Source organism: Perna viridis, chromosome 5 (assembly GCF_037379345.1).
Source record: "Perna viridis isolate PV_CMFRI_1.1 ecotype Kerala chromosome 5, ASM3737934v1, whole genome shotgun sequence".
NCBI lineage: Eukaryota > Metazoa > Mollusca > Bivalvia > Mytilida > Mytilidae > Perna > Perna viridis.
This window is the reverse complement of record NC_142449.1, coordinates 32,172,878-32,198,829: the sequence shown is the minus strand read 5'-3', so window position 1 is coordinate 32,198,829 and position 25,952 is coordinate 32,172,878. Positions and strand designations below refer to the sequence as shown.

Below are 25,952 nucleotides of genomic sequence, written 5' to 3'. Positions count from 1 at the left end.
TTTCCATACCACACTCTACATATGATGCTTTTATTTCAATAATTCTAAATGGTCAATTTCTTCTTGGATCAATAATGTTTCTAGTATATTCCACATTTAAAGTGACAGCCCTGTGTACAATGTACCCCTTCTGTTTGCTAATCCCACTGTCTCAGAAGTTGAGATCAATATTGTTTAAGTGTTGTAAACAGTATCTAATTTTGTTCAATCTCATTTTAACTGACTTTTTGTGTATACAATGAATGTCCTAGATCTTGACCTTGCACATGTAACAGTTTTGCTTACCTTGAGGCATGACTATCAATAAACTTTCATTCTGCTATTCACATTTTGTTTCACCATATTGGTGAAATGTTATATCTTGCTGAGTAAAACTGAATTCAAGAATCCGTCACTGGATTCATTACGGATACATGTATATATTACAAGTCCATATCAGCACCAACGTGATCGGCACACGCTTTATGATAATAAACAGACGTTTCTTTACTGCAGGATATTTCCTTCGAATAAGACTTATCACAATTATAATAACATCTTAAACTTCAAACACATGGTGTGGGATTTTCCCCTTTCTCTTCTGTACTCATCATGAGCGCATGGACATCAGATCCAACAACACGATTATTTAAATATAAACAACTTAAATTAGGTCCAGCTGATCCGTTCATTTCTTATATATGACGTCAATGAATGATATATCTCGGTCCAGTTCATCCCACTAACGTTTTGGGGTCACGAGGTACATAGTGCAGCTTACGGGCTTGTTGTGCATGAACAAAAAATAGGTGCCGTAAGCTGGCCCCGTATATAGGTTTTAGCAGTAAGCTGGCCTCGAGAAAGCCAGTTTACTGGCAAAAAACAGTTATGTCTTCCAAAAAGTGCAAATTTAATACAATCAAATACATAATCGTTAAATAACACAAAATAATGTTAAAGTAGTTAATTTAAGCAATATATAGCGTAAAATAACAACAAAATACCGACTTTGTATTATCAAGAATGGAGACATTTAACATTAAAACTGAAACCATTAACAGCATTACTTATACGCTCTTTACCTTTGAATGGTTAAGGCTAAAAACCACTAATTCCACTTCCCATAGGCTTCTATGCTAATTTCACAATATTCAATGGCTTCTCTGGACTTTACCTTAACTTTAACCTGCAGAGGACTATATATCAGCATGATTCTACATATGTCAGCTCACAATCCTCAGAATGGCATGTGGGGTTAGCAGACTTGCAGTGCAGTACTGGTTACCGGAAGTGAAGTGTCTATAAATAGCATGGGAAATCCCAGTGTTTTCGCAAGATAGGGGTATATTTAGAAATCATTATGGAGATTAGGCTTCACATCACAAGAAGCAAAATGCACCTATAAAATGTACAGAAATGTTTTTCCTTTCAGAAACTGTTTAAATTTTTTTAAATGAGATGAGAACTTTTTTCACAGCACTATGAGAAACAGGGGTAATTTCTGCGTAGGACTATTTTTGCGTACGTTCCAAGTGCTCATTGGTTGAATTGGTGGTCTGTAACCTTAAATCCCTTTGAAACATGTATTGAATGTTAGTTGCATATCAACAATAATTTGATTCTACGTTTCTGTGATAGATGCACAGGATTTCAAAATAGTCCCACTGTAATACCAACTGATTTTCATAAATTTTTAAACTTAAAACTTGATGTGTATATGATCAATGGGATTGTCAAAACAATTTGAACGAATATGCAGTACTTGTTTTTGGAAAACTTCCGAATCCATGACATATGGATTATGGTTAATGTAGAATAGGGAGACGAGGATTGGGTATGATGGTAGGGGAATTAATTAGCAAGTGTTTATTGAAGTTAAACATACATTGGATGAAAATAAAAGTTTGAAAGATGAGGAATATTAAAATACAAAATTCAATTTACAATTTGAATAATTGATCAACAAAAGTGCAATGGGAATAATATAAGAGAAATGGGGATTTTTTCAATTCGGAATGGGAAATTTCAATAATGAATGGAATGGGGACAATAGGAAAAGGGGAATAGAGGGATAGTATATGGTGCAATATGGAATTTTTACCTTTCAAGAGCTGTACGGGTTAAGCTTATAAACCTAGTAACCCCCCCCCCCACACACACCAAACAAAAATATAATGGTTCTGTTCTATAACATAGTTTTCCTTTTCTCTTTCGTTTACCCTGGATTTGAAATTTTTTGAGCAAGTCGGCGGGTGTTCTGGAAAACCAGAGGATGCTTTCCCTACAGTTGTACCTGGACCATGCTCCCAGTTTTAGTGGAGTCCTCGTTACTTTATGTTCTTTGTTGTGTTTGTCTGTTTTCCATGTCTGGTCTTTGTCCCTGGATTAAATTTTTTTGATTTCGGCTAGAATCTTTGTTTCCTTTATTACCTTTTTAAATAGACTCAAAAGGTACAGTGGTTTTAATTCTTTTGCGTGACCACAACCATTCCCCTTTTAAATCTTGTCACTGTGGAAAACATATTACACAATAAAGCATATTTGAAAACCAATATTTATTTACACAAAGAATTCATTTTACGTGACAAAAAATCAAAGATGGTTCTTCCTGGACAGTAATTACCTATAAATTCAACTTAACGAATTCAAAAACATAAATTTCTATATTGCAGCTGCTCTGTTGATGCTAAAACAAAAATTAATATTAAACACTGATTTGTAATACATTATACATAATTAATATACGCATTACAAATACCCAAGCAAATTGTAATCCTATCCAGAATCATTTTAGGAATGCTTTTTAGGTCACCATTATGATTAGTTTGTGGATTATTTCAGCAGTCATCTTTATATTTCAAATTCCTAAAACCCAAGGTAAATGAAATTTCAATTATTCTATTTGTAGTTTACTACAATTTGATTAGCACAATAACTTCAACACAAAACAGAATCACATGGCATAAGCTTCAAATATATATTACGTATGGAAAAGGAAACTGGGGTACGAAATAATGTATTCGAATTAAGTTTTATTCCTTGGACGTTTGGGGATATTATTTAAAAACATTGTCTTTTGATGTTAAAATTTCACTCATTGTTTTCATTCATTTCAGCCCCGTGCAGGCCCGGGTTTCAAAAGAACAGGCCTGCAGCAGCGCTAAGCTTGTCGTAAAAGGCGACTTAATAGTGCACAGGAACCTAGTCGGGGCTAGGCGCTCTGCCTACAGAGCAACTGGGATGTGTGCCCCAGGTGGTGGAATGGGTTACCCATGGCGTGTTTCATGCTGGGGTTGTCAGCCTATAATACGGAAAACCTGACCGCTAAGCATAGTTGTGCACAGTGTTGGGAAAGATGCCACGTTCCTCGCACGTTAAAGAACCCTGCTGTGGTATTCGATAGGAGTAGGAACCTTTGCGCTCCGCCACAGGAGGCTAAATTGCCCTTCCTTACCCATCCCCCCTTATTCTAATGGCAATCAAAATTTGTCGACCTGTTATCCTTGTGTCCCATCCTTTTGTTCATTTCATCATTATTTCATGTTCATTTTATCATCCATTTCATGTTCATCGTCTGAATATAGCTGAAATATTGCTGCTCGGACGTTAAACCAACAAACAAATCATTCATTTCAAAATAATTTAGTTAATTAGATGCAAGATGCAAGAATGAATTTTGTGTTATAATTGGCATTTGTATTAGAATTATACTATTTGCCATTTTATTTCATACGGAAATGACGAATGCTGTTGAGCAAAAAGACTGTGTGGGGAGAATGGAGACATTGATTTAAATTATTCTAATTCAAATCAAGAATTAAAGAAAATAGAAACAATGAGTTATCTGAAAAAACCTTATTGAATCTCGTCATTTGAAGTATCAGTGAATGTGGCGTGCCCGGAAAAAATAATGGAAGAAATGAGGATGACGAGTAGAGATGAGATAAAAAGATTTAAAATGGGAAATGCAGACATTAATCATATGCTTTCTTCTTAAAATTTGAGAGAATAAAATTCAAATAAAAAACTGTTGTTGAAAGTGTACTATATGATTGAATTTAAGTTAAATGAATTACTATGTGGAATTCAAAATATCACGCTAAGGTTATGTACTTAGAAACAAGTATTTCACATATTGAATGTCAAAGCAAAAGTAGTTGAACCTAAGGAGACAGAGATCAACAGTAATGGCTTTGTTTTGGACAGTTTGTTTAAAATATCAAAGCATGTAGTGCATCTATATCAAATTCATAGTGAACTATTCCATATTACATCGTTAGTTTATGGAGGTTGGTTTCGTTTCAATTTACTCTTACATGAATGACATATTTATAATTATAATTTGTGAATGAATGCTTTTTTTTAATAACTACATTTTGATTTGTGTTTCTTGTTACCTATTTTTGCGATATACATAATTGCCGATAATTTCGCGATGGTCAAAAAGACCGCGAGGAATAGCGCAAGCAAAATTGATGTTTAACACTATATAACGCTAATCATTTTTTTCAAATACTGTGAAAGTACTTTAATGTAATTATACCCAATTTTCGCGGAAGGAACACTTGTTCGTAGTTTTGAAGTTTTCAGTACACACATCAATGGGAATCTACTATTCTTTGGGAACCAAATTTCGTGGTTTGACATACCCATATAACAAAGAAAATTGCTACTCCACGAACAAAAGCACGCTAGCAACATTCAGTAAAATTTAAAAATAGAAATTGTAAGTCTATATAGAAGGAAGTATTAGGACAATAAAACCATATAACATGACAAATTTTACCATTTTGATTATTAATTATAACAGATTAAACGTGTTTGAATGTATATTCATCTGGAAGCGTTCAAGATTTTACCTTCCTCATATTAGTTCGTATATAAGAATCTGTGTTGATATGAGAAGAATAACGTTTGTGTTGAAAAAACGATTAGCAAGCAAAGATAAATGACACACATGTTGGTAGTTTATGGAATTGGGAAGAGTCGAAAGAATAATGGTCGCAAGCGATAGACATATTCGCATTGTCATACTTGACTGTTAAATATTCTGTTGAAAAACTGAACCAGATCAGTAGTCCTGTGCAATAGTAGAAACTCTTATGAAAAAAAACTCAAAGCATATGTACATACATATTTCAGAAATTTTATAAAACCCAGTTTTTAATCCTACAACAGTCATTTACATAACAATACAAACCTGGAAAAGTTCCAGCCTGTAGCTATTAGTGTCCGAATCTACACCTTTTCTGGTTCAAATTCAGGTATGAAGCTTCAAAAGTTGTTTGTTTACAAAGGGAGTTTATCTGCATAGTTTTGATATATTGTATACAAATGGATCTTAGGCAACATTACCAATACGAATTGCACCAAGCAAACAGTTTAAAAGATAAATTTGATTGAAAATTTGGCAGCACAACTAACAAACAATTTCTGTTTCGAAAACAACTAAGTTTAGAAATAACAATTACAAGCTGCAATTGAAACCTTTTAACGTACGAAAAGTATTCGAATGATGTATTTAACTACAACGTTGACGCCCACATTACATCAAAATGTTGACTTAGAAAATGCACCACATGCGCTTGTTTAACCTTCCGTTTTCTCCCAGTACGAACAAAATTGTAACAATAACAGTCATTAGGGCATGCTTTTCAACAGAAGGTATTATATTTGAAACAAATTTGCTACTCGCTGACAAATTCCATTACTCCAATGAGGCTAACTTTATCGCTAATCTAGAATAAATAAAAAAATAACAGGAACATTGTTAAGCTATATTCTTTAATTACACTTCTTGCTATGAAGATGACAAATCATCTTCAAACAATCCTAGTTTTTTGGGGATTCAATACATCGCAACTAACTTCAAGAACGTTAGATAAAGACAAGTAAAGATACTATGAAGACTGCTTCGTATATTCACCTACACTTACATTCCGTATTATTAGTCGACTCTTTATCTGTGGACAAATTCATTCAGCACCTGCTTATCAAGCTTATCATAACTCATACATTTTGCCAGAGCTTGCAGAAACAATGCCGAATTTTCCTACCGTGCTAGACCTCTTACAATTAATATTCTGGGACATAGTTCTGTTGTTATTCATCTCCACAGAAGCTTTATTGTCGTCTTCATGAACTCTTGGATCGTTATGGTGAATCACTCTGCACCATGAATTCTAATTTGTGCACTGTGACATTGTTTGTTTCTCTTTCGTTTTCCCGGATGTAAAATTTTATGAGCAACTCAGTGGGTGTTTCAAGCAAAAACAGAGGACGCTTCCTCTGCCATTGGGCCTGGCCTATGCCTCAAGTTTGAGTCCGGGTTGCTCATTTACTTTTATTTATTTATATTATTTATTTTTTTTGTGTAATTTATTTTGGTTTGTTCATGTTCTTTGTTGTGTGTGTCTTCTTTGACGTAAGTCAGCTCGAATATTCACAGGCCATATATTCTAATTTGTCTGACCAGATTTCGATCATAAATTATTTACCGACAAATTCAAGGGTATGGCATTCAAAACTGCTTAATACCCAGGCTTCATTCCCTCTATTAAATTTGGTAGAACTTCTTGTTTTTGGATTTCGCATCGGAGGCGGTAGGGAAATATAACTAATATTAACATAAAATGATCAAAAATTAAAAAAAATCATTTCGAAAAACAGTAAGTGACATTACATTTTATGATGGGGGCAATGATAATTTTGATGAAATACCGGCAATATGTTTGTGAAAACAAAAGACTGCATGTCTTCCAAATATTAATGCCATCTAGGAATGTTTTCTTGTATTTCATATGGTCGCTATCACACGATAGCGTGCATAGACGTCATATTAAAAAATAAAACGTTCGCGAACAATAATAACAAATATATACATGATCATAACAATGGCACAATAAAATAGTTGGAATATCTTTAGAAAAATCCATATTTGACACATTAGACACATTACTAAAATAATCAATCAGACAATCAATTTATTTTGAATGATAGATAGGTTATATAAATGTGTACATATTGTTATCAATTAACTCGTTTTAATCGGTGTTCCCAATTGATTAAGAAATCGACAATTACAAAACTTCTAATATGAACTATAAATTTTCCTAATGAACATTTCTTTTCTAGGTGAAGTAACTACCAACACTAGTAATGCATGTGCCACAAATACACAATGTCAAGACTTCGTTGGTGCAGATTATTCAGTGTGCAGGGATGGGTTTTGTTACTGCTACAAACATGGTGAATTCTATATTTGGAGCGGCAACTCGTGTACAACAGGTGATGTACTGTGTTAAGTCCGTATTATCTGAATGTAATAATGATTGATATTAATACATGCATGATTTGTTTCTTTTACAGTGTTGTTAATCCATATTTAATTTAATTTGGTAGTGCAAAGTAGATCGGTGCGCAGTCCGCATTTCAAATAATTGCAAACTAAATAAGGCTTTAATGAAGGGCCAAACCTTTCATCGCTTAGAAATTATATTGATTATAATTTAGAACCAAATTATGCTAGCAAAACAAACTTAGTTGTTCATAAAGCGTGCATTGCCCAAAGGTTGATATTTTGTATAGGCAGGTAAAAAAATATAAACAATTCCTAACTGACAAAATAAAACCAAGTACGACAAAACATTGCATATAAAACCGAGGACTGCTAATTAATTTCAGAATACGTAGATAATAATTATAACCATTGTCATAGTGATAATCCAAATTTAACATTTACTTTATTGATATTGCATCGTCAGCTGTCGAAAATGTTTTGACAGTCTAAATCTTTTTCCCCCCAATTTCGTCAAATGTGCACGATATTCTTGTATGCACGTATCAAATAGATACTTTATTTTTTCTAAAGGTTGAAGAGATGTCATTGTTATAAAAATAATTTATGCAAGTTTTCCATACGTTCTTTGGCAATCCGAATATGCCAATGTTGCAGATAAAGATAATTGTTGAAGATTAATAATACGAGAAAAAAGTGGCCAATCTGTCGAGAATAAAGCCATGTAAAACTATAAATTCTTAAACAGCAAAAGAGAATATTAATAGAAACAATTTAAAAGTTATTTTATTGGAAAATAAGCAGTAAATGTCTTGAATCTTGGCAAGCCCAAGGTTTATGAAATTATATTATCTTGAGTTGTAAACAAGGGTAGATTCTAAACTTCTAACATCACACATTTATATCTTAACCAATTTTTTAAGTCTGTTTTTACTTGATAAGCGACCGATTGATTTACTGCAGAGTAAAGGTTTTCCTTCACATGCGACCTTCTGGCACCAATTTTGTGGTGAAAATTAGGACAGACTGTCAAATCAAAACTTTTTTCAGAACACTTGCATGCTATTCTCTTCTGAGCTCTGTCAGCCTTGTCCACCTTAAATGGTTCTCTCGTAACTTCTAAAGTTCTCTCGAGTCTATAATTATTTATCCCCACATCTAATTTCTGGCCGATCAATCCAGTTTCTGGGGGAGCATGTTGTCATTTTAGTTTAGTTTGTAGAGGAAATAAAATGCAAACACATTATTCAATTATGACAAATAAGTTGCGACAGACTCAATTCAATTTAATAGGAGCACATCATATTTATTTTTTGATTTACATAATGAATTTTCCATATTCTGGGCTTTTGAGAATGGAATTTTAAACAATCGTACCATTATATTTGGCCTAGCTACACAGTAAGAGACCTTCACCTCCTATCAAGTCTTTACATAGCCCCTTTACCTTGTGTTCTGTCTTCAAAATCATTATTTTCTTGTTTAGGAAACTTCAGGTAGCTTTGGTAGCAAATTCCTGTGAAAATAGAGGTAAAAACTGTTTTTCTATATAAATGTAAATTACAAGTAATGCTATTAAAATCCTTGTTACTTCTAATGCAAATAATATGCTTACACGATTATAAAGAGTAATCAAGGGAACCAAGGTTATAGCGGTAATCCAAAGAATGTAATCCAGGTACAAAGACCAGACATGGAAAACAGACATACACAACAAAGAACATAAGGTAACTAAAATCATACATACAAAGTAACAAAAGTAAATGAGCAACTCGGACTCCACTAAAACTGGGAGCATGGACCAGGTGCACCGGTAGGGTAAGCGTCCTCTGCTTTTCTAGAAACACCCACCGAGTTGCTCATAAAAAGTCAAGTCCGGGGTAGACAAACGAGGAAAGGAAAACTATGACCCGTTGAATAAATCAGTTTTCATGGTGCTGATGGATACACCATAACGATCCACGAGTTCATGATGACGACCATAAAACTTCTGTAGTGATGACTTCAATCTTGTAGCAACATAACCCTGTTCCAGAAGCCTATTTGTTAGAGTTCTAGCCCGATACAAAAAGTCTGCGTAGTTTCGGCAAGCTCTAGCATAGCGTATGAGTTGTGATATGAACACTCCATACGCAGGAGTCGAAGGGATGTTGCCACAGATGAAAGAAAAGTTGACAATCCTGAATGAAAAGTCATCGTTTGTCGTTAAGTTTGGTCAATAGTTTTCCTTTACCATCGATTTCTAAGTGTAGGTCAAGATATGGGGATGACTTCACAGTGTCTGTAGTATCTTTTATCTCAAGTTCTTTTGGGTAGATGCGATGTATCAAATCCCCGAAATTAGGATTGTTTAAAGATACACGTCATCTATATAGCTGAAACTGAGATTGAAGGATCTAGCCAAACAATATTCTTTCTTTGTGATCAGATCAGCTATAAAGTCAGCCTCATAAGAGTGAAGGAATAGATCAGCTAGTAAAGGAGCACAATTTGTTCCCATTGGAATGCCCACCGTTTGTTGAAAAACACGTCCACCACACTGGACAAATATGTTGTCGATTAAAAATTCCAGCATTTTGTAAACATCTTCCTATGTATATTTGGAAGATGATTTGGAATTATTTCTTACAAAGTATGAGGAATCTCTACCAAGAACTATATATTTGTATCTAGGTGTACCATCTTTTTTGGAAAACAGAACGATGTATAATGTTTTTAAGTCGGGATTTTAACTGAGTATGGGGAATAGAAGTATACAGTATTGAAAAATCATAGGTTTTAATGCTATTATATTCAGATAATAGTCTTGAACTGATTGTCTCCAAAAGATCTTTTGAATTTTTCAGGATCCACATTGAATTAATACCACTACGGGAGTAACAAGTGTTGTGGTAGGACTGTAGACCCTTTTTGACAGTTGTGAGTATAGAAGTTAAAAGTTTTGAAAGAGGTTTAGTGGTACATTTTGCAAATCCAGCTATGAAACGTTGTTTGTATGGATTCTTGTGAAGTTTAGGAATCCAGTACATAGACGGTAAATCACAATCATCGTCCTTGGTAGAGACGTATATGACCAACTATTCAATACAAATTTGTTGATAGCTATTCATGCATATTTGTCAAAGACATTCTATTTGTAGTCCACCAAATTGTCTTACTTCTTCGAGAGATATGTGATATTATCATGTTTAAAAAGGAAAAAGACTGTCCTTATTTGGTACATATTTTCACCTGCATTTTACGTAACTTTGTCCTGAACAGCACAACTAGATGCATAAACAGTAACAAGCACAAATGCATCAATCAACATAATCAAGTTCATGAATATATATATATATATATTTCAAGTTTGTTAAAAATATAATTGTCATAAAATTACCACTTCCTACAGGAACAAAAATTCCATGTTCTTACAGCAGCCATCGACTCTGATGAACCGATAATCCCCTGAATATTTTCCCTTTACCGCTATGAGAGGGGTGACTGCATAGCTTCCCTTGTCTGAAGTCGATACCAAGATTTGCACGGTTGTGTGCACATAAAGTTAATGCATGGTTAATAGTATAGAGTCCAACTCGCAGGCACAACAAATCTGTCTCTGTTGATATGGTTTGCTGACTAGGTTTGAATCCCCTTGCAGCACTTCCAACACTCAAGTTCATTTTTTTAAATGATTTACAATACTTTTATTGCAATCATAAATTCTGATAAGACATTTTTCAGTAGGGTACCAAGAATACAACGTACATAATTCGAAATTGTAGTTCGAAAAACTGCAATGCTGAATTTGATCTGACATTTCGATACCTGTGTCTTTGACATTGTCAAGTCACTCAAGAGTATAACTTTTCTAAGACCAAATTGTAAAATATCCTTATAAAAACATAAAATCGTAGTACAAGTGGTAGTGTAAAAGCGGTAAAATGATATCAATTCATAATGAATACAAATGCAAGGCTGGCAGACGTCAGTTTTCTCGAAACCAGGAAGTGTCAAATTGTAAACATAGGAGTTTCGAGGTGAATAAGAAAATAATACAAAATTAATGATTTTATAATTCAAAATTGATTAAAGTGGTAAATGTTAACTAAATATAATTATCATAACATTGAAGTGATTTATCATTCATTTTGAATAGAACTGACATTGTTTTGAAGTCATATGGCAACAGTTGTTCGGTAAACAAGAGTTATCTTTCTTGATCCATAGTACTCATTGTGCTAACTTAAAACAAAGATTAACTTAAAATCTGGACCAGGCTACATATTTAATTTTCTTGACATTTTGTAGAGTAAAAATTCCTCTATAAGTTTATGATTTTAAAAAAAAATATTGCATGAAATGATTAATAATGTTATAAAGGAATGCATTATGAAAACTGGAATACCCCAGACATTCAATACTACAGTGTGACCAATTAAGATTCATATGTGTTGATCAAATTTGAAAAATCTCCACAGTTTTACCACATAATTAGTCACAAAAAATTAAAAAAAAATATATATAATACTCAATGTATCACTTTTTTTTTCTAATTTGCATGATTCTTAGGCGGACAGCTACTTAAATTGTTACTTACCTTTGTTTTGTTTGATTTTGTTTTTTTGTGTAAACAGCAATGCCATGTATGCGTTACAATCTTCCCCTTTTCATCCATCAACGTCTTCATTTCCCTTTGTTTGGTCTGGTGATTCCTCCGAAATTGTCAGCAGGAATTCCCCCCAGGCGATATATCTTTTGTAGTTTGGTCACATGGGTCATTGTTTTAGCATTATTGCCTCAGAATATCTTTAGTAAGAGATTATGTTCCTCAAATTTGTTTAATCTAGTGATTCTATACAATGGCATACTAGTAGTCGTTATATATAAACTACATTTAATTAAGTGGCAGTCTTGGAGAAAACCATGCATATTTCATTTTTTGACCAAAAATCATTTTTGCATTGACTGAAAATTTGTGTTGGGTTTGGAAGGTATTAAGTTAAGATTCCCAAAAATGATAATTATTCTTGTCAAACATTGTTCTATTAATAGTAACAGTCATTTTGGAGTATTTACATAATTTATTTTTTTTATTTTCCACCATTTTTCATGATTACATTTAGACTTTTTTAATTGTTAAAAAATGAAAGTGTTTGAAGGTTAAATACAAAATTATTTTGAAAAAGTGTAAAAACAAAGCCCTTTAAAGTTAAAGAAAGTCAGTTTTATAGTTTGAAAATTGGTACGCTGCCAAGTAAGTGAATATTGTAGGATTTTTTCCTTCTGTTTTGATATGGGTAACTTGGAAGTATGTCATAGCCGAAGTAACGCTTAAAATTGACTTTAGTTACTTTTAAAAGATCACTGATGCTTTAAATTACCAATTTGTAAAATGTAGAGCTGGGATTTTTACATTTTCATTACTGTTCATGCACTTGAAAAAGAGGTATTTTTCGTGAAAATTCGAAATTTTAAGCAGTTTTTCACGTTATATATGTCCTATTCAAATCTTTATGCAATGTGTACATTAAAGCGAGTCAACTCAAAGATTCAATTCAGAGATATATCATTTAAAGTTGAAAAACAATATTTGATATAAAAGCAATATTTTGGACGAGATTACTGTGATCCGACTTTGGCAATTCGAAAATTAGATGTTCCCATCCCCTACATTCTGTTCCTCGTTTGTTTGTTTGGAAAATATACATAATCTACGAAATAATAAAACTTACACGGCTTAAGTACGATGATAAACTCGTACTTGATTATCTGTATAACGGAAGGATCTGTATCTAACTTCATCTTGTACAAATATCGACGTAATTATGGGAAATAATGCTGGAGTAGTGGAGATCGTGCATTGTTATGAAACACTGCTTAACCATTCAAAAATTTAGCTCTCAGTCCAACACAGACTGTCATTTTTTTTCCTTTATGGGCCAATATAATTTTCAGTACTTTTGGCTGCTAGGCCCTTGCAAAGCTTGTTCCCTGCCTTTGTTTCTTGCAAGTAAGACAAAAATTATTAAAACATATTCATAAAATTACTTTGTAAAATGTTGAATAACTATGATATTTATATACGGAGTTGCTTATAAAGTGTAGCAGTGCATGTATGTTTATTTTTCTGTGTAGAATAAATCAATATTTACATTCAAATGTTTTGTTTAGGTTTTGTTTGCTTGTTTAATGTGTTATTTTATTTTATTTTTTTTCAATTTTCTTTTTGTTGATACAAATTTACAAGTAGATACGTTGGACATATAAATGTCCATATTAATTAATTTTTTTTTCGAAGTGAATTAAATCCTTAATGATTTTAATTATCTTAAACATGTCATTCGTAAGGAAATGATTTTGAATTACAAGTGTGAAGGAATGCAAGAAGGTGATGGAGGAATGGAATTTCTGTTCCCCGTCTATCATTCACTTCTGAGTAATATGATTTCTTTATTAAAGGGCGTTGCTCAAAATTCAAAAGATGCCAATTAAACGAGAAATAGATTTTTTAAACAAACATGTAGAATAACGAGCTTGTCCATTTCTATCGCAGGCAAATGAGTCATCTAGGAGAGTGTGAGGGAGTAGAAAGGGTTGACTAGCTAAGAGCCTCCAATTGAAAAAGAACAGAATGGATAGATACAGACTTTGAATTTTGAAACTTATGATGAGAATTTTGGAACAAACTGGACAAAACATTACCAACCTTGTAAAAAATATAAATGCACAAAATGTTCATGTGTTTGACAGTTATATATTGCATATATGCACATACATGTAAAAGTTACAGTTGCATATATATGTACATGAAAGACTGTCAAACAGTATTACACAAATGTACATGTACATGTATGTCATGTTATGGAAATTAAAAGTGAATCTCTCTTCTCAGAAAGATATTGGCATGATATTTTAATTATAAAGAAGTTTCGTAAGTTGTCAAATCTGCTATATTTCTATAACCCATTCTTAAGAAATTATCTCCCGTTACAGGATACGCATGATATTGTTAAAGATTCATTGTCAGTTTTATGGATGTACATATATTAGTACTTTTATATGAAAAGTATTTTCAATGACGATGAATGTTTTTGATTTTATGGTATACATCTTTGCATGATTATTTCTTTTCGGCTAAAACATTCCTGCAGAATGCCTAAATTGGGTATTCGTTTTTGACCCCACCCCTCCCCAGCTTATGTTTTGCTATTATATGTCAGTACATAAGAGTTACTTATGTTATTAGCATAAAGTATGAATTTGCAAAACTTTAAATAAGGTAAAGGATCAATGATGAACACCGGAATGATTTTGATTCCTAGCAATTTTCACCCCCACCATGCCAACTCCATCGTGCTATGAAATAGTCATTTGATAAATTCCCAGCCGAAGCCCTTGTTTCTTTTACTACTAGGGTCCATCACCATGTTTCCATAAAAAAACAAATGCAAAAACTTTACTTCGGCAATTAGAAGAAGTTAAAATGTGATTAAAATAAAGAATTTTTAAAATTTGGCAAATTTCCAAATTTTAAAACCTATTTATAGATTTTTAGTCACTGATTATAACAATCTACCTCTTGTTTTAGAAAAAGCTTATTATAGTTTATTTAGTAAATTAAGTTCATTCATCATATATTTAAAACTTAAACTTTAAATTTAACATGTTTTTTACCTGAAAATTATCATTTTCCTAGTAAACCCTCAGAAAACATAATGGCGGACATATGTCGGCCATCTTGGATTTTACGAAAAAAATATTTTAAAATTTATTAGTAATTGCTGAAGTCATTTTGGACGATCTTGCATGGTTTTCTTATAGACAGTCTCTTAAAGCAACACAAAATTATATTTTATTGTATAAATCTTACACTATTCATATCTAACATAAAATATATTGAAATAAATATGACTTAAAGTTATGGAACCGGAGGATATCTTGGAAATCAAACAAGGAGAACATGTCGATGTAATAGATTTACTTCAAATGAAAGGTTTGCATTGTGGAAATAGATCTGCAGAATATTTCAGTTATGCACAACTTGACGAAATACCAGTTTCCTGTTTCCATGGAGTAATTGTAAGTACACGAATCGTTTAAAATTCTAGATTTTATATAAATATATGCTTCACTGTAAAAATAAAACATAAACGAACATATGAAGAACAAATACAAACATTTCTAAGGACATTTAAGGTTGCACACTTAATTGGTTGATTTTTTTTTCAATTATTTTCTGTTTTTAAATCTTTTCCCTGTCATTTGTTTGCATTGATTTTGCGTGATTTAATTGTTTTTCAAATTGAACATGTTATTACGTTTTTAATATCAGTTTTTCATCCATAAATCGACAGACGTAACACGGCAAACAATGTATATTCCACATAAAATCAAGTGTAACAACATAGCATAACAAATATCTTACGATCAAACTATCATAGAATTAAAAAAAAAAACATAAAGAATGAATACATCCGTTGAGCTAATTGCGTTGCAATTTTACTTTAACACATCGTATTGGTAGAATTTCTTTCCGTTATATATTTCAAAGTTTGCAGATGGTTAGTTTCAAACATCGGCTCTCGATTCGGAATTACTACGATGTACGCCGTAAATGCATACGCGGAGCCTTTCTAAATTATCACAAAATGTTGGAATATGTAGCATTTTAGAGAGAAAAGAAGATAAATGATTATCCAATTACGAAGCAAGAGACATATGTGACATATGTTTAATGAACTGGTTCAAAAGAATAAAAAACAAACATGTATCTGTGAATGTTGGCTCTCAGTAATCATTTAAAGGCATTGCTTTGTTAATTCTTTTAAACCAGCATCATCCGATCAGGCGACTGTTTCACAAAACACTTACTTACATGTACATGATGTAAGTACTAAACAAACCAATGGCACTGACTTGCACATGCGTTTTTTTTTGTGAGCTTTATGAAATGAAGCACAGTCTGATCGGGAGCCATAGGCGATTAAGATTTAAATGATAAGGCAATAAAGATGGTATTTAATGAACAGCTGACAAATGTTAATGTAATTGCACATGTTAAATACTGTAGAAGAACAAATGAGGCATTTCTTTAATGTCTTTGAAAAAGGGAAAACAATTACAATTCACGTACGTGTGCAAAAGCAAATATATGATGATGGAAATGCTCAAAAGCTTACAATAGTGTGTTTAAAAATATATATTGAACCTTATAACAATGCACAATAATATGTTCACTTATATTATTTTTACATTAGGTTGAGTTCGGTCGATTCGAAGTAAATTTGGAAAATACAATAATGGAAACAAATAACATTTGTGAAGTAAATCAAGTGTATTCCGCTGGAATCAATAATGCAAGATGTTTTACGAGGTATATTTTATACCCTTAGTCATAAGTTTGCAACTAAGTTGCCATTTTTCATCATGATATCCGAAGTATGAGATAAGCAAACATTTTATGTTAATAGTTATGGACATGCTTTAATTATTTCGTTAAATGACAATTTCAATTTGTTCTGGATTTAAGAACATTTATCAGGGTAAACAAATAATCTTTAAGACCTGTCTTAGAAATACTCAATATAGGAGGAAGAATCCGTGTTTTGGAGCTTACAAATGCCTTAATATTTGTGACATAGTCAGCCACATATATTGACCTATACTTAGAAATTGATGATAAAGGGAAACTATTGACCATACGACAAACGTGATGACATTTCATTCAGAATTGTCAACTTTCCTTTCATCTGTGGTAACATCCCTTCAGCACCTGCGTATGGAGTGTTCATATCACAACTCATAATTATGCCAGAGCTTGCCGAAACTACGCATACATTTTGTATCGCGCTAGCACTCTAACAAATAGGCTTCTGGGACAGGGTTATGTTACTACAAGATTGAAGTCATCACTACAGAAGTTTTATGGTCGTCAGCTTGAACTCGTGGATCGTTATGGTGCATCCATTTAAACCATGAAAACTTATTTATTCAACGGGTCATGGTTTTCCTTTCCTCGTTTGTCTACCGCGGACTTGACTTTTTATGAGCAACTCGGCGGGTGTCTCTAGAAAAGCAGAGGACGCGTACTCTACCGGTGCACCTGGTCCATGCTCCCAGTTTTTAGTGGAGTCCGAGTTGCTCATTTTGTTACTTTGTATGTATGATTTTAGTTACTTTATGTTCTTTGTTGTGTATGTCTGTTTTCCATGTCTGGTCTTTGTCCCTGGGTTACATTCTTTTTTATTACCACTATAACCTTGGTTCCCTTGATTACTCTTGTTATAAACGAACGGACAAAAATTCAAAAATAAAAAAAGGAATGTAGTTTAATTTCTCCATTGGCAAAAGAACGTTAAGAAACGGAATGCTAAATGAGAACAACCGATTTTCATTTCAGTCTTCAGTCTGACATTTGACACTTGGTACACCTGGAAAAAATACCTATGAGTTATTCCAATTTTATTGATTTCGAGTGCAAATACAAAACACATGTAAGAAGATCACTATTTAATCTTATCCTTCAAATTAGCGACATAATATATGTTATGAAAATTTTCGAGAATTCCATTGCAGAACACAAGGCTTTCAACTGGTTTTAACAACAGATGACTCTCGGTTTCTAGCCGGAGTATATAGTGATACTAATGGTGCCTTAAATATATTGACGATAAGCCAGTCGCTAGCATTTAATCTTACAAATGGTATGTTCTGTTTTTAAATTCACATTGATTAAGCATCTACGAACGATTTATATTTTATGATACATTTATATAATTTTTTAGGATCTAAATTTGGAAACGCTTAGTTTTGAAAATTTAACTGCTTGATGAAACATTTCAATTTCTACTACCAAATTCAGCAGAAGGACAATAAAATTCATAGCATGTGTGAAATCATGATAAAAGAACAAATTTTGTATCAGAAGGGATGTTGTGAAACTATTACATTAATCGATTTATAAAATTTAAACCATAGGAAAAGGTTCTTCGTTGAATATAAGAAAATCTATCAGGCATCAAATAATTTAAAAAAATTGGGCAGATCTTTTTTTTTTAGAATTAACATAAAATGCCATTTTTTACAGATCACTTTGAATTTGCGTGGTAGGAGCGAGAGTTGCTTTTAAGATGAAATATTGAAAGTATATATTCATCGATATAAAAAGTTAAGAAAATGTTCTGCCGTTGAATAATAATAATAAAACACCAATTCAATCAGATTAAGCCATTGTACACGCTTAGAAAATATATATTTCAAGTATAGTTTCTGCATTCGTTTATATATATTTGTCAGTTAATAGTATGATATCTAATAATTATTAGAAAATACACGGTCTAACGTTAATGCGCAAAATGAAATCTTGTCTTGTTTTAGATGTCCACCATATGATAAGGATCACCGCGTGATCGGGATTTCTCACTTTAGTAATAATATCAGATAAAATATAAACAAAAAAAAAACAAAGAAGAAGGGCTTATTTACACTAAGTTCGTAACAATTTCGGTAGAATAAACGTTAAAATAGTATTGAAAGTACCTTAAAGATTTCCCTAAAAGATCAATTAGTAGAAATCTAGAAATTTCTGGTAAATTTGCACAAAGCCTCTGAAATGATTTTATTGGTAGTTGCCCAGTATGTTTTTTACGAAAATATGTTTTTTACATAAATATGGTATGACTGACATTTCTAAAATATTTATATTTTGCTGAAGATTCCTATAAACTAGTTTAAATTAATATATTTTTTACAAGCTAATAAGCAAATAGATTTCTAACGAGTATAACATGGCAAAACAAAAAAAACCAAAATCAATCATCAACCATCTAAAAAGGTCATAGAGATAAAACTGTGAAAAAGTGGTTAATCTTGGGTTACTCTAATGTGCATTGCAGCATTATATTAACATAAGTGTTGTACATGTATATACCAAAAAAGCCTGTCAGCACCCCAAGTACACCCAATGTTATATTTACCTGGATTGTGTACAAATACCAATATACCCAAATATATTAAGGCCCAGTAACTAGAAGCTATCTTTACCCTTAATGTCTTCTAAAAACAACTTGGGTATTAATCGACTTATTCGGCACCTACTTTGAAAAACTGACTTCTCTTAAATTATTATCCAGACAGTAAACACTTAAGTATCTACACAGTCTCTCGTAGAAATTTCATACTTTATTGTGGTAATTAGAAACAAAATAATAAACGTAAGGTACTCTTTTAATACACTTAGAATTTTTTCCAGTAACTATGACATGCCCCTATCATTAGTTTAGTAAAATTCACTAAACGAAATCTATAACACACTTAACACAATAAATTTAGACATAGTCAGAAGCATTTGGGTCTTCTTAAAAATCAAAGAAATCGTTTAACTAAAAGGATATTTCTAGATAGGACTAATCCATTTGACCTTTTAAGCGATGGAGCATTATAAGAGACTATAGGTTATATAGAGGGACTATGCATGACATATGTGAGGAGCTACATCATTTCAGAAGACCAACAAGACGGACTCAATCATTGCCTGTATAACTGCATGTAATGATTACTCGCCGTTACGATGCTTTGGGGAGTTATCAGTCTGTGATCGGAGATGCCCATGGTGTAACTAAAAGCTAAAACGACGTTAGTGTATGTGATGCTAATTGCACATTTCTTAATGTAGAGCATAAGTGGCCAGGATCTACCCACGACACACGCATATTGAATATTTGTGCTTTGGCAGAAGCTGAGTCGAACGCTTTCCATGGTTGCATACAGAAAAGTTTAAGTTTACTGCGTCAACCCCAGAAGAGAGAAGATATAATACTTTTATCATGTGTCAAATCGATGTGTCATTGAACGAGCATGTGGTAGTTGGAAAATGTAATTTACATGTTTATACAGGGAACTTACTTTTAATCCTGAAAGGAATGTCAATGTATTAATTAACCACTGTTGTTCTTCAAAATATTTATACCGAGGAACGAATACCAATTGAAGATGCAGAAGATGAAGAGAAAATTATGCAAGATGTAGAGAGTCCGGAACAACCTAAAACAGAAGACACGATGAGATGATTTAATTAGCATTATGATAAATTAAAAATGCCTAAGTGCTTTTTATATTTTTGCCATTTTAGAATGCAGCAATTGACAGAAACTGAAAATATGTAAAACAAAACACGTCTGTTCTTCTATATTTTTATCCCACTTTTGTTTAATTCTTAAATATGTATTGTGCATTACAGACTCTGATTCTCAATTGTCATTTAAATCATCTGAATATTTTAGATATTCTATACATATCAAATCCACTGGCACTGACCTTTCATTTTCTACATGATGTAATAGAGTGTCTCTTCCTCTAACTACTCCATCCAATGCGGTGCTTCCAAGCAATATAGCAAACTTATATTCATGAGAGGTCAAGTCATCCTTTGCGGGGGAGACCTTTAAGTAACTTTGCCCTCTCCCCCTTTACCAATCCTCTCATGTAAAAAATTCATCTCAAGTTCTTAGTGTTCATTTTCCAACAACGTGAAGTTTTGTAGCCATTGGTTCCCAAAATTCGCATGTCAGCAGCAGTTTGTCCTTTCTGATTTAATTAATATTTTTTTAAAGTTCTTCTCTTGAAATATTTGCTTTTCTTTTCTTTATCCGCCTTCTGCCACGATGATACATAAACTTACTTAGTAAATGTATATAAATCAACACCGAGAAGATCAAGGTCTAGCATTTTCTCACGGATTAAAAAACAATAGTGAAACCAAATACGGTAATTTCAATATTAGATATTAAGAAATAGGTCTTATATCTGCTTCTTAAGTGTACAACTGAATTACTAGAGGTTAGAGTGGATTCTAGTTTCGCTCGTAGAACTCTCGTACATCTCTCTTTACACTATTTCAAAATTGATCGTTTCAAAGGCTCAAGATATGGCTTTTAGTATGTATATCCAGTTATCAATTACTACACTATTAAATTCGTCGGCAGAAGATTTTTTTTTGCTGTCGTGTCATTCCGTCTCCAAAATCAGAACTTTTCATAAACACTAGTTTACTAACATAACGGTATCGTATATTGTTTAAACTGGATTGGTATGCACCCGAAGTCAACGATACCTTTCAAAGTACATGTGTAGTATAGTGTTTCTTTTTTTTTTTCGACACGTCTTCTATAAATAACATGAATAGTGGTTTTTAAATCGAAATAAAATTAACGTAAAAGTGATTCGTTAGACTCATGTTATATACACATTTTTAACACTTTCTTATTACAGCAGCACATGTAGCGGAAAACGACAACGTTGAGAACGCTACATCAATAAAAATAAAGGTTAACAAATACCGTAAGTAATTAAATAATGAAATAACAACATTTTTTTAAACACACAGCTTCCAGAGAAAGATATTTATTTTAACCTGAAAAAAAGATAAATGGTTTCGATCAAAAAAGCATAACTTTTTCAGATCATCAGGCCCTGAGGACCATAAGTGCTACTAAGTGCTACTAGACTGTTTGCAACAAAATTATGTTCAGATGTTCCTTAGGGTAAATTAAACAGTTCGAGAGTGAAGATTTTAGATCTGATAAAAAACATAGTCACCCTTTCTAAAAATGGAACATATGAATGAAATTGTAAAGATTTACAATTTACTTAAAAACAGTTGGGTTTTAGTTAATACATCTGACAGGAAACAAAATTGTTCAGCATGTTGACACGCGTCTATTTTTTTCCGGATTTTACATTTCAATCTTTGAATGTCGTCTATAAAAATACTGGATTGAATGTAACGAAGAGTAATCAAAGGAACAAAGATTCTAGTGGAAATAAAAGGAACGTAATACAAGGACAAAGACCTGGCATGGGAAGAAAAAGACACAAAACAAAGAACACGATATAAATCAAATAATACATACAAGAAAACAAAAGTAAATGAGCAACTCGGACTCCACTAAAAACTTGGATCATGGACCATGTGCACCGGTAGGGTAGGCGTCCTATGTATTTCTAGACACCCGCCGAGTTGCTCATCAAAAAACAAATCCAGGGTAAGCGACGGAGAACAGAAAAACTATGTCGCGTTGAACAAATCAATTTTCACGGTGCAGTTGAATACATCGTAACGATCCAAACTACTTCTGTAGTGACGACTTTAAACTTGTAGCAGCATACCTCTGTTCATTGTGATATGAAAACTGAAGGCATGTTACCACAGATGAAACAAATGGTGACAATAGGTTATAAAAAGTCATCACTTGTTGTATAGTTTAGTCAATAGTTTTCCTTCACCAAGTGTAGGTCAAGACATGAGGCTGAAAGTGTATAGTATCCTTCATATCATGTTTGTTTTGGGTAGATGCGATGTTTCTTCTTTTGGATCAGGACAGCTATAAAGCCAGCCTCTTAAGAGTAAGGTATTAGGTCACCAAGTCGAGGAGCTCAATTTGGTCCCATTGAAATGTCATTGTTATATAAAAACGCGTCCAACACACTGGACAAATATGTTCTCGATCAAAATTTCCAGCGGTTTGAAAACATCTTCGGTATTTTTGGAAGGTGATTGAAGTGAAAGTTACAAAGCAGATGCATTACAATCTGTTTGTGGAAGTTTTTTAATCCGGCGAAATCGTGGCTGTCGTTACCGAAAATAAAACAAAAGGGTCAGACAGCAGCATTAAGCATATATCTCCTGAAATCTTATGTTTGACTAAACTTGAAATAGAGCTTAATGTGTTCCACATGAGAAGTTTGATATTTGATCAAATTTTCGTGTAAATAGGTCAAGCCATGTAACTACATGATAAAATTCAAGGAAAATTGATATGCTTGTTCTTTAAGTACTGGCATTTGATTTTTATTCACGATAGAACATGGCACATTTACAAAAACAAGAGGCTCCCAGGAGCCTGAATCGTTCACCTTGAATATTGCCCTCAAACAAGAAGTTGTCCATCAATTTTGACTAAAGAAGTCTTCGGTACGACTATCACAAGAACTTTTCAACAATTGAAAAGTTCTTTTAATCTATCATAGTTTTGAAGATATTGGCTGGGATATTGACTGAAAACTATTAAAAAAGTCATTTTTCCCCTTCCCAGGACAATAACTCTTACAAGGAGTCTGAAGAATTTTGTAGTCCTAATAATACGGATCATTTCAGCTATTGAAAGAATTTGGATAAACCTAGCGGTTTAGGAGATATATGTGAAAAACTACTGTCTGATCCCTATTTTTATTTTAATAATGACGGCAATGTTTTTCGACGAATCAAAAATCCCCACATCAGTTCTATGCAGTATACCCCAAGGAACATTCATATCAAAGTTTGGTTCTAATTAGTCATGTAGTTTTAGAGGAGAAGAGTTTTGTATAATTGTAAACGACGACGACGGACGCCAATTGATGGCAATAGCTCACTTGGCCTTTGGCCAGGTGAGCTAAAAAATGAAATGTAGCTCATCCAGCCAGGTGAGAGATCCATGCTCCTTAGACCCTTAAGTTTAAGTACATAATAAGAAGTAAATATATTTAAACAGTGTTGTGCAGAACATATTTCTTTAAGGAAAATATGTTCTTGATAAATTCCTACTCTTTCCAATACGTAATAGTACTGATTATCGGCGTACAATTTAAAATTATGATTATTTATTAGAAAGACTGAATAATCAAAATATTATTACAAGTGCAGATGAACGTTAGGATTAAACGAGCATGCGGAGTATGTTCCGCGCATCAATAAAATATTCAAGGATCTGGTAATCCTATTTTAGTTATTTACGGTAACCAATTATTTATCCTAGTTTTTATATAGATTTTTTTCATAAATTGTCGATATTTTCAGCATGAATTTTGAATTACCTGTATGTGATTATCGAAACTTCTTTCACTGGAAACATTCGATAAAATACTGATAAGATAAATATTGATTTATCTTATTGAATACAAAATGTCTTAACACGTATAGCCAGTTTCTAATTTGTAACATTTCAGTTTGTAATGTAAATGTGTTAATTTACTATATAATTTTCAGAACACCCTGATTGTGAATCAGCTTTTCCAAAGATAACAATGACAAAATGTCCAGAAGGTACTATTTTAACATAGATGTTCAATTCAACTTTAGCAAAGTTTCTGCTGATTTCGGAAAAAATTAAGAAAGGCATAATGAAAATTATGAGGCGTTAGTCCTGGACCAGCTAATAGGTTTCATTACAAATGTTAATATCCATTTAAATATAAATGGAACTATAGAGGTCAGGAATCCAAAACGCATTTAAATATGTATATTTCCACTTGCATTAGAGGATATTCTAATGTAGTGAACATTTCTACCGTGGCAATATTTTCAGGAATATATTTAATGGTGAAATTTCCTATCTTGATTGCTAAAATGTTAACAGGTTTTGTACTACCATGAAATAACTTCGTTGAATATTTTATAAAAAACTTTATCATATAAGACACATAGATAGTGTTTTGTTATTTGCGTATATTCAATATAAATAAATATCTTTTCATGTGTCAAGGGATTATTCGAATCCATAAAGCACAAAACATACACGGTTTTTTTTTACATAGCATATGATTGCTAGAATAAGTTAGCCATTATCACCCTTATCATAAAGCTTTCACTGATGTTTAGTTTTAAGTATACTTCAACCACAAAAGTGACAGATCCAATTATATGTTGTTGCTTAATTTTCTTGCCTCCTCAAGTTTGGACACGGCAGATTATACAAGCGAATATATAACAGCACTGATATTAATTTAAAATGATGCATATCACAGAGACAGACGTGCAGACCAAGCAGTTAAACAATTAAAACTAAACATGTTTTAATTTGATACTTGTTGGAATTATTGGTGATAAAGTCGACAGTGCGACGCATTTAACGTATCCATTAGTATTTTGGTTACTTATTCAGTGAACAAATTCAACATGACACAATGTACCATTTGGCGTAAAATATGAGGGAATCAATATGATATTGGTGACTTGTAAATCTTCCTTATTTAACATGTTTAGTCATGCCATTGTTTTTCAGACACAAGAAAACCAGTGGTAAATATAGTTGTTCATTTCAAAGGAGCCAAACCAGATGTCATTCTCCATGATAATGTTGAAATACAATGCCTTTTTCTTTCCCTAACTAACATTACAAAAGTTGAATGGTACTTTGAGTCTAGAGAAGGTGTCATTTCGGTAACTGTTGATGATGACACCCAGATTGACACAATGTTAGAAGAAAACAGTTCAAATCTAACATTGATTGATATGACACAAGACCGTATCGGGAAATACATTTGCAAAGTCACAAACCAAAATGGGAATAGAAATGATACGTATGATTTAAAAATAAAGGGAGGTAAGTTTTGTTTTAAATACACTAAACATTAGTACTGAAAATTTTGAATAGAGAAAAGGAGAAATTAAAACTCACTCTTTTTTTTCATTTGAGTATCAATGACTTATTACAATTGTTACAATTGCTTAAATGATTTCAAAGACTTAAATATAAATTTGAATTAGTTTCAAAGAACAGTTGTATTTGTTGTAAATAGTAAATTTATATCATTCAAAAGCTATAAATTTCGAACTATAGATACTTATAGGTGTTTGTTTTATAGTCTTCCTTCGTATTGTTATTTCAATGCCGTACTACATTTCATAACATCAAAGTTGATTTGCCTTTCCTTTCTT

At 32.5% G+C, this 25,952-nt stretch overlaps 1 protein-coding gene and 1 long non-coding RNA gene across 2 annotated transcripts in view; one reads left to right on the top strand and one right to left on the bottom strand.

The window, feature by feature from the left end:
* Positions 1–2,657: 2,657 nt before the first annotated feature.
* The window catches only part of LOC148617099 (titin-like), a 35,961-nt gene continuing 12,666 nt past the window's right edge, over positions 2,658–25,952 (top strand). Inside the window, exons 1-8 of the mRNA XM_088584424.1 lie at positions 2,658–2,856; positions 7,114–7,266; positions 15,177–15,337; positions 16,516–16,631; positions 17,834–17,961; positions 21,527–21,595; positions 24,282–24,338; positions 25,297–25,617. Of these exons, the coding sequence (XP_088440550.1) occupies positions 2,796–2,856; positions 7,114–7,266; positions 15,177–15,337; positions 16,516–16,631; positions 17,834–17,961; positions 21,527–21,595; positions 24,282–24,338; positions 25,297–25,617 (1,066 nt within the window). The 5' untranslated portion in view covers positions 2,658–2,795. The remainder of the gene's footprint in view (positions 2,857–7,113; positions 7,267–15,176; positions 15,338–16,515; positions 16,632–17,833; positions 17,962–21,526; positions 21,596–24,281; positions 24,339–25,296; positions 25,618–25,952) is intronic.
* Positions 7,156–11,258, bottom strand: LOC148617100 (uncharacterized). Its single transcript, XR_015922399.1, has 3 exons — positions 10,656–11,258; positions 8,724–8,792; positions 7,156–7,294 (listed from the first exon to the last, which is right to left on the bottom strand). It is a non-coding gene; the product is annotated as an uncharacterized LOC148617100 (long non-coding RNA).